Here is a 16,508-nt window from a genome sequence, read left to right on the forward strand (position 1 = left end):
TGAGTCTGAGTGGACCATGTTCCATACCACCATTGCCGAGGCGGCCTATCGGAGCTGCGGCCACAAGGTTGTTGGGGCCTGTCGCGACAGCAACCCTCGAACCCATTGGTGGACACCTTTGGTGAGGGATGCTGTCAAGCTGAAGAAGGAGTCCTATCGGGCTGTTTTGGCCTGTGGGACTCCAGAAGCAGCTGATGGGTACCGGTGGGCAAAGCGGCATGTGGCTCGAGTTGTCACTGAGGCAAAAACTCGGGCATGGGAGGAGTTTGGAGAGGCCATGGAGACAGACTTCCATATGGCTTCGAGGCGATTCTGGTCCACCATCCGGCGTCTCAGGAGGGGGAAGCAGTGCAGCACCAATACTGTTTATAGTGGGGATGGTGTGCTGCTGACCTCAACTCGGGACGTTGTGGGCCGATGGGCAGAATACTTCGAAGTCCTCCTCAATCCCACCAACATGCCTTCTGTTGAGGAAGCTGAGTCTGGGGACTCTGGGTTGGGCTCTCCAATCTCTGGGGACGAGGTCGCTGAGGTGGCCAAAAAGCTCCTCGGTGGCAGGGCCCCGGGGGTGGATGAGATCCGCCCGGAGTTCCTTAAGGCTCTGGATGTTGCAGGGTTGTGTTGGCTCACACGACTGCAATATCGCATGGACATCGGGGGCAGTTCCCCTGGATTGGCAGACTGCGGTGGTGGTCCCCCTGTTTAAAAAGGGGGATCAGACGGTGTGCTCCAATTACAGGGGGGTCACACTCTTAAGCCTCCCTGGTAAGGTCTATTCAGGGGTCCTGGAGGGGTCTGTCGGTTAGTCGAACCTCGGATTCAGGAAGAGCAGTGTGGTTTTCGTCCTGGTCGTGGAACACTGGACCAGCTCTACACCCTCAGCAGGGTCCTGGAGGGTGCATGGGAGTTCGCCCAACCAGTCTACATGTGTTTTGTGGACTTGGAGAAGGTGTTCGACCGTGTCCCTCGGGAGGCCCTGTGGGGGGTACTCCGGGAGTATGGGGTACCGGGCCCTTTGATACGGGTTGTCAGGTCCCTGTATGACCGGTGTCAGAGTCTGGTCCGCATTGCCGGCAGTAAGTCGGGCTCGTTTCCGGTGAGAGTTGGACTCTGCCAAGGCTGCCCTTTGTCACCGATTCTGTTCATTACTTTTATGGACAGAATTTCTAGGCACAGCCGAGGTGTTGAGGGGATCCGTTTTGGTGGCCTTAGGATCGCATCTCTGCTTTTTGCGGATGATGTGGTCCTGTTGGCTTCATCAGATTGTGATCTGCAGCTCTCACTGGAGCGGTTCGCAGCCGAGTGTGAAGCGGCCAGGATGAGGCTCAGTGCCTCCAAATCCGAGGTCATGGTCTTGAGCCGGAAAAGGGTAGAGTGCCTTCTCCAGGTCAGGGGCGTCGTACTGCCTCAAGTGGAGGAGTTTAAGTATCTGGGGATCTTGTTCACGAATGAGGGAAGAAGGGTGTAACAGTCGTAATTGTGTAGTATCTCTTTAAGACATTCTAGTTTCTCAGATGACGTCATGTATGCATCGCTGTTTCTTTTTAGAGAACGTCTGAGAAACCTGCTACAGTTGGATATTGTAACAGTCGTTACAAATTGTTACAATACCTGGACTGAGACGGACATATAACTCTCTTACGTTGGTGACGTTACGGGTTGCTTTGAACTCTGCTTATTTCATGTGTGAATGTGTAGCAGCCGTTCAACAGGGCTTGTAAGGTTGGTGAAGAGCGTTTTATTAAAGGACAACACTGTGGAATTCTCAGTACCAGTGTAGTTGTGAGTTCCTAACCGTCCAATCGAGTCTACCGCCTCCTCTCCTCCCTTAAACACAACCTGAAGCGTTACAAATGGTGCCCGAACAATTTCTCTTGGACCTCAGAATGCAGTATTTTCTACCAGCTAATATTTGAAACGTGGAAGTACTTTACAGTATAGTGGACGTCCGCCGCCATAAGTCATGGGAACGAACGGACCTAGGCCAGGCGCGGACTTCTGAGTTTTTCAACGGCAACGAGCGGAATCTTCAACTGCGTTTTTGGAATATAACACGGCCCCAGGTTTAAACCCTTTACCGTGACGACTTGGAACAACTGCACCGCCTAGACGTGAGATGGATTTTGCTTTATAATTTCTGAATGTGCCTGTGTGCACGGCGAAGCGAAGTGGAAAACCCCTCATCGGCTAAGCGCGCGGCAGACCTTTTTTTTTTCTTTTTCTGAACACTCCCTTCGGAAATTTCTTACTGGACTCAACTCTGTACCGGATCAGGGCTGCGAGCCTGTAAGTCCATCAGAGAAAATACGAACTGAAGCCGTGAGTACTTGGAAAAATAAATAAATAAATAAAAAGAAAAGACAGAACTGAATTCATCCTAGCACAAGCTGGAGTTAATTAATACTACCAGAGTGCTCGCTGCCGCGTTGCACCAAACAAAATTGGAGCCCCCTGTGTTCACTAATGATGGTGGTCTTCACCCAGAGGAATGGCTGCAGTCTGTCAATGCTTACAAGACTTATTTAGACTTAACAGACACACAGATTCTCAGAGAACTACCACATTTTCTAGCTAAGGCATCAAGGAAGTGGTTTAATGTTCTCAGCTCTCATGTCTGTATGTGGGCTGAATTTTGTGGACTTTTCAGAACTGTGTTCTTACCTGCTGACAACCAGGAGAATATTATGAGGGGTGTCCTAGACAGTTTCCAGCACCCCGAAGAACCTCTCCCTACATTTGTGGCCCATATGGTCAGTGAGTTCAAAAGACTGAGGAACCCTCCACCTGAGCAGGAGCAGATTGACCTTATCTGTAAACATGCAGTAGAGAAGTACAGAGTGGCACTGTATGGAACATCTGTCAGGTCAGTAAGGACTTGGTGCTGCGTGCCCATGAGCTCCATTCTGTTCTCGGCACCAGCCTGTCACAGCCATCAAGGGTCCAGATGAAAAATAAAAATGATGGTGGTCTCTACTGTTTTAGATGTTCCATGCCTGGTGTTACATCCCGCACATGCCCAAACTGTTCCACTGAGTATCAGGGAACTCGACAGTCTGCAAGACCTGCTAGAGAGCATCCCCAAACTGCACCTGCAGAACCAGAAAGTGCCAACATGATGAGAGAAACACAAATAGTGAGTAGAAAGCAGGAAAACTTCAGAGGGGGGAGAGTTTTTCACAGGGCCAACCCTCCTCCCAGTCAGTAACTCCGCCCTCATTGCCTGTGTCAGTTCCAAGTTCACCACCTATGCTCAATCACGTTGAAGATGGAGCTTCACAATCATCTTGGAATACCCCTTTCAGAGTTAGAGTGAACTTTAAAGGAACAGCTCTGGAGGCCACACTTGACACAGGTGCGTCGCTTTCAGCAGTAAACGCAGACCTGATACCCGAAAAGACCCAAAATATGTCGTTAAAGAATCAGTGGCATTCCCCACCCATAAGACTGGCCAACGGCACCGACTGCAATCCGTTAGGTGTAACCTGGTTGACCATTGGATTTATGGGCAAGTCAGTCTATCAACGATTTGTGATAGTGCAGGACCTCTCATCCCCCTTAGTTCTTGGAATGGACTTTATGACTCGCACTTCACTAACAATTCATGTCCCAACCAGAACAGTAATTGTGGATGACAATTCCCCATTTCTGGATGAACCCTGTGAAAATGACTTTGTGGAGGCTGATCTTGAGTGTGGAATGATGACTCTACAGAACACTCCACAGCTCTCACTTAAGGAAAAAGTTGAAGAAGCTAACTTGAATCCTGAGGAAAAAAATGGACTGTTAAAGTTGATAGATAACTACAGTGATCTGTTTGATGGTCATCTAGGTCACACTTCTCTGACAGAACATGTCATTGTCACTGGGGATGCAAAGCCAGTTAACCCTATCGCACCTCCCCAGCTAAAAAGCAAATCATTGAAGAGCAAGTACAAAAGATGTTAAAGGAAGACATCATTGAACCTGCGTCTGGACCATGGGCGGCTCCTGTGGTCATTGTGACCAAACCACTCCGTGAACCACGGTTTTGTGTTGACTTCCGGGGCTTGAATCAGCTGACTGTGAAAGACTCTTACCCACTACCACGAGTGGATGAGTCATTGGACTTTTTATCAAGAGGAAAGTTCCTGACAACATTAGATCTTGCTCGAGGTTACTGGCAGGTCCCCATTGGCGAACAGGCTAAACCTAAGACTGTTTTCATCACGTATTGTGGCCTGTTTCACTTCAAGGTCCTTCCTTTTGGTCTATGTAATGCTCCTGCGACCTTTCAGCGACTTATGAACAATGTTCTAGCTGGCCTGATTTATAAGTCGTGTGCAGTGTATCTGGATGATATTGTTGTCGCATCACCAACTTTTGAGCAGCATCTACTTGACCTAGAGGAGGTCCTTGACAGGCTTAAATCTGCTGGCCTCTCATTGAAACTGAGCAAATGTCAATTCTGCCTTTTGGAACTCACCTTCCTTGGCTACCGTGTCACACCATCTGGCATTCATCCTGACCCTGACAAGGTGAGAGCTGTGACTGAGTTTAAAGTGCCAACCACGACAAAGCGGATGCGACAGTTTCTTGGCTTAACAGGCTACTACCGCCGCTTTGTACAAGATTATGCAAGTCATGCAGAGCCACTCTTCACCCTCACTAAAAAGGACGGGCCGTTCAACTGGACCAACGAGTGCAAAGCAGCTGTCGACTTTCTAAAACATTCCATAACTTCGGCACCAGTGCTAAAATTCCTGGATTTTACGTGTCCGTTCTTCATCCACACTGATGCATGTGATGCTGGACTTGGAGCAGCATTAATGCAGAGGGATGAGAACGGCAAAGATGTAGCTGTGGCTTTTGCTAGCCGTTCACTGCATAGGTCAGAAAAACCCTATTCAACTCCAGAAAAAGAATGTCTGGCTCTTATCTGGGCATTGGAACATTTCCGTCCTTATGTCGAAGGTTTACATGTGACTATTTACACTGACCACAGCAGCCTCAAGTGGTTGATGTCTCGACCAAATCCCTCTGGTAGGCTTGCCAGATGGTCTCTACGCCTTCAAGACTTTGACTTCAGCATCATCCACAAACCGGGAGAACGTAATAAGGTGCCTGATGCCCTTTCACGTAATCCCCTCCCAGATGTGGACACACCCATGGATCTTCTTCCTCCCTATGCCGTGATTGGAAGCATGGATCTTCGTGCTCTGCCCGCTGTAATTGTGTCGGACCGTCCTCATGATCGTCAGTTGCAACTGGAGGACCCAGTCACAGCCAACTTACTCTGCCAACTTGAAAATGGCCAACAGAGTGAGGAGGATAACCAAGATCTCCAAAAGTTCATTGTACAAGATGGACTCTTATATTTCATTGATCCGAAAACAAAGTGCGGTCTTCACCCACTCAAGCAGATTAAACTTTTAGCTCTAACCGCACTCCGTAGTTATCTGCTCAAGTATTATCATGACCATCCTACAGCTGGACATCTGGGTGTTGCAAAAACTCTGGCACGCTTGCGTCTCAGGTTCTTCTGGCCAAACATGAACTCTGATGTAAAGAAATATGTGGTGTCATATCGTTCGTGCCAAGTCACTAAACCGACTCAAAGAAAACCAGCAGCCCTCATGGTCCCAATCCAACCACAGAGACCATGGGAGTACACGGGTGTGGACTACATCGGCCCACTCCACCGCACACAAATGGGAAATGCATATATCCTTGTTTTTGTGGACTATTTCTCCAAATGGATTGAAGTGAGTGCTGTCAGGGAAGCAACTGCTCGAGTTGCTGCCAATAAGTTCATCAACGACATATTTGCCCGACATGGTTCCCCAAAATACCTTATTTCAGACAGAGGAACACCTTTCATCAGCAACCTGTTTGAACATGTTGTGTCAACACTTGGAACTGAGCACAGAATGACAACTGCCTACCATCCTCAAACTAATGCAACTGAATGTGTAAATCGCACGTTGAAAACAGCCATTTGAGCATATATTGAGGACAAACACACTTCTTGGGACAAATATCTTCCCCAGGTTTGTTTCGCGCTGCATACGGCACCTCATGAAAGTACAAACCTGAGTCCCGCAATGATGCTCTATGGACGAGAGTTAGACACTCCCTTGGACCTCATCACTCAGCCGTCGTGGGAAGGAATGGACGACCCTGAGACTTCTTACCCAGATCACCTGAGAGCCTCGATTCAAGATGCTCATGACCATGCTCGTACAGTTCTCACAGAAAGTCATAGAAGGCGAAAGCATTACTATGATCTAAGACGACGCCCAATCTCTTTTAAAGTCGGAGATCTGGTCAGAGCAAAATCACACCCAAAGTCGGATGCATCATCTAACTTTTCAGCAAAACTGGCGCCTCTCTACATGGGTCCCTACCGTGTCTACAAAAAGATGTCCGACGTGAACTATTGTCTAACCAAGGTGGACACTGGAGAGAAAGCTGGAGTTTTTCATGTTGCAAACCTTCAACCATTCTACACCTGGGCTACAGCTTCATCTAACAAACACTCAAAGCAAACCACTTCTGCAGATTTGGTTTCCATTTCACCAGACAACAGTTTTTCCCCGGCTCTTTTGGACCCAGAGCCTGACTATGATGTCGACGCTGATATCGTCTCTGATGACGTCTCTGATGACGTCTCTGATGACGTCCCAGTCAAAACTGATTGGGAATATGCGGATCCTGTTCCAGCCTTTTTGGACCACGACCCTGTCCAAGACACTGACACTGCTTTGGAGACGGCTCTTAACAGTTTTCCCCCTGCGGACGATGGGTGTGCTGCTGGTGTCTCTTATAATTTTAGACCGAGACGTGTTCCGAGGGTCACCACTGACTGGTCAGTCAATAGATGGACCAACCCTTTTCATACCTCCAGGTTTAACCTGAAGTGACCTTGTTTGAACTTTGTTTTGCTAGTTTCAGTAGTGTTCTGTGACTGTCACTTACGTTTTGTTCGGGTCATGTTCAAACGTTTAACACGTTATGCTAAGGGTTCTAGCATTTTCAAAAGACAAAAAAAAGGAATTTCACTTTTGTAATCGTCCTGCCTGCCTTATTTTTTTGTTTTTACAGTACTCGTCAAAGTAGATAATGCCGTTGTTGAAAACTGCCATGTATGTCGGCTTTTCAATATTATGCTGTATATTCCCGGTTTACTTTTAACAACTTATCCATGTATGGAGGTTTGTTAAGTATTGACTGTGCCTTTGCTGTGTTCGGCTGAGGGCAGCCTATTCTGACCTGGGGGGAATATGTAACAGTCGTAATTGTGTAGTATCTCTTTAAGACATTCTAGTATCTCAGATGACGTCATGTATGCGTCGCTGTTTCTTTTTAGAGAACGTCTGAGAAACCTGCTACAGTTGGATATTGTAACAGTCGTTACAAATTGTTACAATACCTGGACTGAGACGGACATATAACTCTCTTATGTTAGTGACGTTACGGGTTGCTTTGAACTCTGCTTATTTCATGTGTGAACGTGTAGCAGCCGTTCAACCGGGCTTGTAAGGTTGGTGAAGAGCGTTTTATTAAAGGACAACACTGTGGAATTCTCAGTACCAGTGTAGTTGTGAGTTTCTAACCGTCCAGTCGAGTCTACCGCCTCCTCTCCTCCCTTAAACACAACCTGAAGCGTTACAAGGGAGCGGGAGATCGACAGGCGGATTGGGGCAGCGTCTGCCGTGAAGCGGGCGTTGTACCGGTCCGTCGTGGTGAAGAGAGAGCTGAGCCAAAAAGCAAAGCTCTCGATTTACCGGTCGATCTACGTTCCCACCCTCATCTATGGTCATGAGCTTTGGGTCATGACCGAAAGAACGAGATCACGGGTATAAGCGGCCGAAATGGGTTTCCTCCGCAGGGTGGCTGGGTTCTCTCTTAGAGATAGGTCATCCAGGAGGGACTCAGAGTAGAGCCGCTGCTACTCCACGTCGAGAGGAGCCAGTTGAGGTGGCTCGGGCATCTGATCAGGATGCCTCCTGGACGCCTCCCTGGTGAGGTGTTCCGGGACTATGTCTCTCGGCTGGCTTGGGAACGCCTTGGGGTTCCCCTGGAGGAGCTGGAAGAAGTGGCTGGGGAGAGGGAAGTCTGGGCCTCCCTTCTGAAGCTGCTGCCCCCGTGACCCGACCCCGGATAAGCGGAAGAAAATGGATGGATGGATGGATGACACAGTTCGGGAGACTGGCAGCATTGCAGAGCAGAAGGCTCTGCCATGTTGCCATATTCAGTCCATGTATTGTCCGGGGCTCAGCACCCGTAGCAACAGAAACAGTACTGAATAAATGCAAGCTCACTGACTCAGGACTTGATAATTCTACTAAGACGACTTACATAATACAGACGAGAATAGACAATACGACAAACGTTAGACAAGGACCCGTCAAGAGACAAAGACAACAGGTGGACTTAAATACACAGGGAGTAATCAGAGGAACAGCTGGGAACAATCAAGGAGGAAGACAGGACAGCACAGACACTCACAGGAAACAAAACCCAGAAATAAACACACAGAAAAACTCAATTCATGACAATAATTGCAGTTTACTAATTTGTATTTGTGAACAAACAGATCTCAAACTCAATGATTAAGCTCAGCATCAGATTGTAGCTATGATAACAAAACAATCTAACTATGAATATTGTTTGAACTTTTACAAAGTGAACTCTCCAGCTCCTTAAAATCTTACCTTTAAATGTTAAACAATTTAAAACGTTTAATTTAACTATGCTGAAACCATTAACTCAAATTCAGCAGCATTTATAATTCTAACAAATAAATATTACATTTATGTACCTGTGATCTGTGTTAAATTATTAGTATTTATGGGGCCCGGAAGGGCTGGGGGACCTTATTGAGCCACTGACTTGATTTGGATTAAACAGAAGTGCAAAGCGATATTCATTTTAATTGTATTTTTGATTAGTTGCTTTTAATTGTGGGTTTAAACAGCGTTTCACTGGCGATGTCTTCTCGTAACAGTAATATTTTTACATTTCCTGTCAACTTAAAATCTTTTAATACAAACCACCTCAATGTTCCGACTGCCAGGCTTAGCAAGTTTTCTGGGGGAAACCCTATAACATATGTGAATATATTATATTCACATATAGCCACATATATAGCACATATCAAGACATGTGTTATATATGTGAATAAAATATATAGCTTATAAACCAGGTGAGGTCCTGATACCAGCAGGACATCATAGACATCACTTTTCTTCAGGATTTCATACCACACTGCACTACAGTAACTAAACACAATGAGATTTTAACTAGTTGACTTTAAGGGATTGTGAAGTCAACTAAGTGCTAAAAATAAGGTAGCTACTACGTTTTAATTATATACATTAAAAGTACCTAGTGCCGATAACATACACATAGGACTTTAAAGGAGTCTCAAAAGTCCCAGACCCTTCCACTTCCCCGCCCTTTTTTACTAACAATTTACATTGAAGACTCCAACAACATAATGTTGTTGGAGTCTTCATCTTATCTTTCCTTCTTAATGCTAGTCTGATATTGAAGAGGCCCCTACTTTTGAGGACAGTATTGACATCAATACTGTCAGTCAGGGTCAGACCCCTGACTTAAAGGGATTGTTGCACTGCAGCACTAGCTTTTTTGTTAACTAACTTTGGATGTGATTTCTTGGATTAAACATCACAAACTATGTAGTTAACACAACTATATAGTTCCATACCTTTGACAAAGACTTGAGCTGTGGTCTCAATCATACCCAAAGTTGAGATGGCAACACAGGTATAGTTAGCAGATTGTTTAATATTGGTAAGCTGCAGGATATTACGGCCAAGGGGTAGCTCATCCTCCTGGGTCAGCTCCACTTCATCACTCATCCACTTGACCAAAGGCATTGGAGAACCCACTGCCACACATGTCAGGTTGACACTGCCAGCAGGCATCACCTCACAATTAGTGGGTGGGATGGAGAAACGAGGAGGCACACGCCGGACTGTGGACAGAAGGAATGAGAAGACATGATTCTGGGACATGGCTAAGTGTAGGTGCTCAGGTTGTATTGTGCACAACCTGAGCACAATACAACTGGTTGTGGTTAATAAACATGAATGAATATTAACGAGTGAGGCGACATACTGCTTGTATGTTGCCTCACAAGCAGTTTAGCTTCAATCCTGATGGCCAACTATTTCTTCCTGCGCAGTTGCCAAGTCTTCCCCAGCAGCCTGGCGGGCTCAGCAGACACAAAGTTCCTCCAGATGTTTGCTAATTGCTGCTGGCTAGTTTGTAAGAGTTGAATGGCAAAGTCAGGGAGAGGACTGCTTCTTAAAGTGGAAGCTCAGCTTAGAAACTGAAGCGCCAAGGAGGAGCTTCATGGAAAAGGCTTTGCTCAGTAGCACAAATGATCACAAATGATGTCAAATTTGTTAATTAATATTCCAGTTGCCTGGATGTTCAGACAAACACAGTATAAACAGAATGGCAACATCTGAAATGTTAGATGACGAGATCTCAGAAACTTAATTTCAACATACTTCAAAATAGAAACACTCTTGTAGACTGTTATAGAGTTTCTATAAGTGCCACATAAACTGCTTTGTTGCCCACACTTTATGGGAAGAGTTTTTCAGATTTCCATGTATATTTTTTTTTTCATATTCATATTTCAATTTTTTTGTGTATTTATTTTTGCACCACTATATCAAGGCAATTTCCTAGCCTGTGTATATGTTTACTGACAATGAATTGGTAGCTTAAAAAATTTACAAAATATATAATTAATGGAACTGAGCATTTTAAAACGGACTATTTAAAATAAGTGACAATAAAATTTGTGCAACAACAATGGAGATATGTTATTTAAATTAGTAAAACTATGCAAATAACTGTGCAGGATGTTATTGAGTTTGCTGGGAGCAGTGATGGTGTAGAGTTTAACAGCTGCTGGGAGCTTTAGCACAGCACAGCACACATTAGCTCTGGTTCAAAGCTGAGCTATACAGGAGACAAAAGAGAATTGTAGAATTAATAGAAATATCTCTCATTTCATGACTTAGTATGACTTAGTTGTATCACTGGAGAGCACATTTTTCTGGCGGCAGCTGTTAAAACCATCACTGCTCCCAGCAAATAGACTTTTTTCTGTTATTCTTGAGATTATTATACATGGTCTCATTTTCCAGTATAATTAACAAATAGAAATGTGTCATTTTGCACTTTAACTTTTGCATTGCCTCTTGCCTATGTAACATTGGCATTCTTTTAAAGTCAGTCCTTCAATTAATTATTTAATCATTCAATCAGTTGATCAGACATTCGTATTCGCAAAGGACTGTTATAAAAAATGAGCAACACAAGGTGGTTGACTCATTAATAATTAATGTGTCAACACTTGATATGAAGCATTCAGTTGAGAATAGGTTCATATGGAAATTGTTTTTAAAGAGGCTAATTTCACAAACACTGCATAGAAAAGCTACAAAAATAATTCTTTTTCACATAACATTACAAGGTAACAAAAGGCAACAACAGGCTCTAGGAGTAGGTCAAAGAAAGTGGGCATAAGTTAGTTATAGAGTAGATTAAAGTGCTGGGTAAGTGGCTGGGACGGGCCTGGGGCGCCTAGCAAGATGCTGGCACAGCACGGCTCCAGTCTGCCAGGGATTGAATTTAGGAGGGCAAGGAGTGAAAAATAACCAACCTTCTCGCTGATCTGAGCAGTTTGCAAAGTAGTTTAGAAGGAGTACAGTGATGATGGGGTTTGTGCAAAATTGGAATAGAAAAGAGAAAAGGGGAAGACAAGGAAAAACACAGTAAAGAGGCAAAAATATGCTTTTTCAAAGTATAATGAAAAAGAACAAGCAGAATTTGCACATAAGATTTTCTTTCTGAAAATGCAATGAAAAGCCACATTTATTAAATGTTATTTATATTACACACCACCAAGATGAAACTTGATATGAAGCATTCAGTTGAGAAGTTGCAAGATAGAAAGTTCTGAGTTTGTTCTGTCATCCAGGGTTTCCCCCATGGCGGCCCCCCATGCTTTACTAGCCCCACCGCCAGCCTAAGGCTTTCTTTATGTTTTTAGGAAAAAAAATTTTTTTTAAATAACCAGTTTGTTTTTTTGTTTGTTTTTTTGGATTGCAAGCGTCTCTGTTGCTCTGAGCGTTTCACTTGCGGAACAAATTTATTCCTAAAAGATATGTTTATAGAAGTTGCTTTCAGAGGTACGAGTGAGAATGATTTATATTTGTGAACAAAGAATTTTATGCGGCTTTTCCATCTCAACACGCTGCCCAGCGCCTGGCTCTGTCTGCGCTGATGAAGTTTATGTCTGTGTTCCTGGTTGGCCAGAAGGTTAGTGGTTAACGAACCAGCGCTAACCTCATCATGCTGGTTTTATATTAATTTATTATTTTTAAGGCGCTTTCGCACTGCACGGAAGGGTACGGAACGGAACGGTTCCGAGCGTGTTCGCATTACAACTTGCAACCGGTTCCACCCGGCCCCATGGAGCCACAAGAGCTGTGGTTCCAATCGGGCCGGCCAAGCGGTTCTGCTTAGAACCAGCAGCTGATTGGCCGCTGGTTGTTATATAGAGTTAGACGTTGATTTTCCGTTGACAGCTGCCTCTCACTAAACTGTATTTCATTTTATAAAGAGTGCTCTTTTCAATATGTTTATTGTTAGTTTTAATTAGCAGTGGATTCGTCTCAATATAGTGCAATCACCTGGTCTAATGATGAGGTTTTTTTTCCTCCGCCTACTCTCTGATGAACGAGTACAGCCAGCCGCTACATCGAAACCATTGTTTAGTTACAAAGAAAAGTTACGTCCGATGGCGACCTCAGTGTAATGCGAACACAACAGGGCTGGAACCGTTCCGTACCGTGAAAGCGGCTTTAGTATTATTTTTCTGGTTACACGATGCATCAAACCATATCAAATGCTTTGTCCACTTAGTCAGCCAGAGTTAATGTGTGTGGCTGCGTGGAGATTTAGAAAGTCGTACCAGTTTCAATGACCAACCTAAAAAGCAATAAGTTATAATATATATTTATATGTAAGATTTTACATATTAAACAATTTACATGTTAAACAATTTAACATTTTTATTGTATGTATGCTGAAACCATTAAATCAGATTTGGCAGCATTGATAATCTCAATAAACAAATGTTACATTTATGTATCTGTGGTCTTTGTTAAAATATTAGCATTTATTGGCCCCTGAATCCCAGACTGGGTGGGGGAGGGGCTTAAGGAGCCACTGACTTAATTTTTATTAAACAGAAATGCAAATGATTGGTATTCATTGTATTTTTTGATTTGTTGTTTTTGAGATTAGTTGTGGGTTTCAATAGTGTTTCACTGGTGATGTTTTCCAGTAACATTTAGTTACCCAGTAATTTTTTAACTTTTCCTGGTTGATGGACCGCCTCGGCGCCCCGACCACTGGCCTTAGCAAGTTTTCTGTAATCCTTTGTGTTGAAAAAGACTGCTGTAGAACTGTTTTTGTATCTGTCAGATTAGAACATGGCTGAAAATAAAAAAATATAAAAAGGGTATGGGGAATAAAGGACAATAGTGGGACCCACAGACAGTTCAGGCCTCAATTTCTTTTTTTCTTTTTCCTAGAAAGAAATTGGTCTTCAGTCCATCACTCAACCTCCCAGTATTTAAGCACTTCATTGTCTATCACTACTTGCTGATTCTGACCAACCCTCATCACATTCTCATGGTCAGATGATGACATCACCTTAGCCCCGCCCACTTCCGACAGGAAGTCACCTGTTTTATCTACTGTATGTCTTACTTGTACTGTGTTATTCATATGGAATTAATCCTCCTCCAACCTGACATAAAATGACCTCTGATGAACTCTGTCAATGCTGGCTGACCCGTGGGGGCGTGGCCAAATGGCAGTCCCTGGCCATATGCACACGATTGTCTCTAAATCACACACGCGCCTCCCGATTGGCACCAAACTAGATACATATGACCTTTGTTCACTGCTAAAGAGCCCAACGGGATTGAATTGTAATTTGACTCCAGGTCATTTCATCAGCAATATCTCCGCTCTACATTGACGGATCTGCACCAAATTTGTGGTGGGTCACCAGGGAACCATGCCGAGCTCAGTGGTGCGTATGCCCTGGCGAACACGCGCTTAAACTGCGCGAGAGCGTACGCGGTGGCAGGCGGGCGGCAGTGCTGGATCTCCCACGGTGGCTATAGGCCGGAGCGGCGCTTGGCTGCAAGGGCCGCTTGAGGCTCTGCGGAGCTTTAATTGATATTGGTGTAGACCAAATCTAGTGTGTTTTCCCCTCTGGTTGGAAAATCCACATGTTGATGGAAATTAGGAAGAACAGTCTTTATGTTAGCCTGGTTAAAATCTCCAGTAACAAAAAAAACATTCTTCCGGGTATATGGATTGTCTGTCACTGATGGTAAGGTAAAGAGTACTCAGTGTTTGGTTAATGTTGGCACTGGGCTGGTTGTAGACAGCAAAAATAACGGTTGTGAATTCCTGGGGTAGGTAAAAAGGTCTACATCCCACTATCATGAACTCAATGTGTTCCTAACAGAGTGCTTTGCTCTCAGGCTGCAGGTTTTTGTGGTTCCTAAAAAGTAGAATGGGAGGCAGATTCTTCAGTTATCAATCTCCCCTTCTGTCTCTCAGTTTTAGTCTGTGTGGTAGGCACCCTGTCTATTTTTAAGACTAGATTTAAAACCTTGATTTTTAATAAAGCTCATAGTCTGGTATCAAACTCCAATCCTGGAGGGCCACTGCCCTGCAACTTTTAGATGCACCACACCTGAATATACCTGCTAATGACCTGCTAATTAGGTCATTAGCAAGGCTCTGGAGAGCTTATCTACACAAGGAGGTAATCAAGCAATTTCATTTCAGTGTTTTGTACCTGTGGCACATCTACAAACTGTAGGACTGTGGCCCTTGAGGACTGGAGTTTGACACCCCTGGGCTAAGGTGTCATGATTCTTGGGTGTTTGGGTTTTAGTTTGTGGTTTTTGTTATGATGTATAGTTTTTGCAATATTCGTTTTTTTTCTGGAAGGTCTGTTTTCATAAATTATTCTGCCATTCCCCTTCCTGAATAGTTTCTTTTGGTGTTAGACTATGAAAAAACTTAAACTAGAATAAAATGTCAGTTTCTTTTACTTCTTGCTCATCAGGTTTTGTCACAAGTAAAGTAATGTGATTTTATTTATATAGCACATTATATAGCACAACAAGGTAATTTAAAGTGCTTTACATGAATTCAAAGGAATACAAAAAAATGAGTCATGTCACTCACCTGCTTCATCTGATATTTAAATTCCTGGCTTTTCTTTGTTCATTTCTGGATTCTGTGTTCTGATTTGCTCAGTTTCTTGCTTATGATAACCCTATGATTGTACCTTTTGTGTAAGGTCTGTGTAACTTCAGCTGATTCCAATTGTCTGCACTTTTGTCCCCCAATACCTAAGCTTTTTCAGCCAGTGTGGCATAGTTACTTTGAAAAAGTAACTTGGATTACTGATCACTTGAAAGTAACTAATTACTTTTTCAGCAACTGCTGACAACAACCCTCTGCCACCTCTTTTGTATAAAAATTACATTGAGCTTTGCCAATACTTACTTAATTGCAAGTTACTTTATAATGCTAACATCAACAATGTATCTCCACCTACTGTAACTGAAGGGGAGATTGTTTAATGGTTACAACAGCGAAAAAGAAAAAATACCAATACCAGCAATAATTTGATTCTAAATCAAGAATCTCTTGATTGTTCCACTCAGGTTCTGTCCCAATCCTTAGTTTTTAACTTTCAGTCTGTGGCTTTTAAACTGTACAATAGGTTTTTCATGCACCATGTGTTTACCGTTTGTTTTTATTAATGGTTAGGGTTAAGGTCTATTAAGTATTCATGATGAATACTTAATAGACTTTCCACTCTGTTTATATTGCTACACTCAAGACAACTTCACTCTCCAGTCTTCCTCCAGACTCTGGCACCTTGATTTCCGAATGACATGCAAAATTTGCTTTCATCCGAAAAAAGTACTTTGGACCACTGAGCAACAGTCCAGTGCTGCTTCTCTGTAGCCCAGGTCAGGCGCTTCTGCTGTTGTTTCTGGTTCAAAAGTGGCTTGACCTTTGACCTGGGGAATGCAGCACCTGTAGCCCATTTCCTGCACACGCCTGTGCACGGTGGCTTTGGATGTTTCTACTCCAGACTCAGTCCACTGCTTCCTCAGGTCCCCCAAGGTCTAGAATCGGTCCTTCTCCACAATCTTCCTCAGGGTCCGGTCACCTCTTCTCGTTGTGCAGCGTTTTCTGCCACACTTTTTCCTTCCCACTGAGGTGCCTTGATTCAGCACTCTGGGAACAGCCTATTGGTTCAGAAATGTATTTCTGTGTCTTACCCTCTTGCTTGAGGGCGTCAATGATGACCTTCTGGACAGCAGTCAGGTCGGCAGTCTTGCGGTTTTGAGTAATGAACCAGGCTGGGAGTT

General features: G+C 44.1%; 1 protein-coding gene across 1 annotated transcript in view; it reads right to left on the reverse strand.

Annotated features, from left to right (window-relative positions):
- Positions 1-16,508, reverse strand: part of ptprfa (protein tyrosine phosphatase receptor type Fa) — a 163,656-nt gene that overhangs the window by 96,842 nt on the left and 50,306 nt on the right. Inside the window, exons 8-9 of the mRNA XM_081606667.1 lie at positions 11,687-11,698; positions 9,710-9,979 (exon numbers count right to left, since the gene is read on the reverse strand). Of these exons, the coding sequence (XP_081462793.1) occupies positions 9,710-9,979; positions 11,687-11,698 (282 nt within the window). The remainder of the gene's footprint in view (positions 1-9,709; positions 9,980-11,686; positions 11,699-16,508) is intronic.

This window comes from Poecilia reticulata, chromosome 4 (genome assembly GCF_904066995.2).
Source record: "Poecilia reticulata chromosome 4, P_reticulata-male-v2, whole genome shotgun sequence".
Classification (NCBI taxonomy): Eukaryota; Metazoa; Chordata; class Actinopteri; order Cyprinodontiformes; family Poeciliidae; genus Poecilia; species Poecilia reticulata.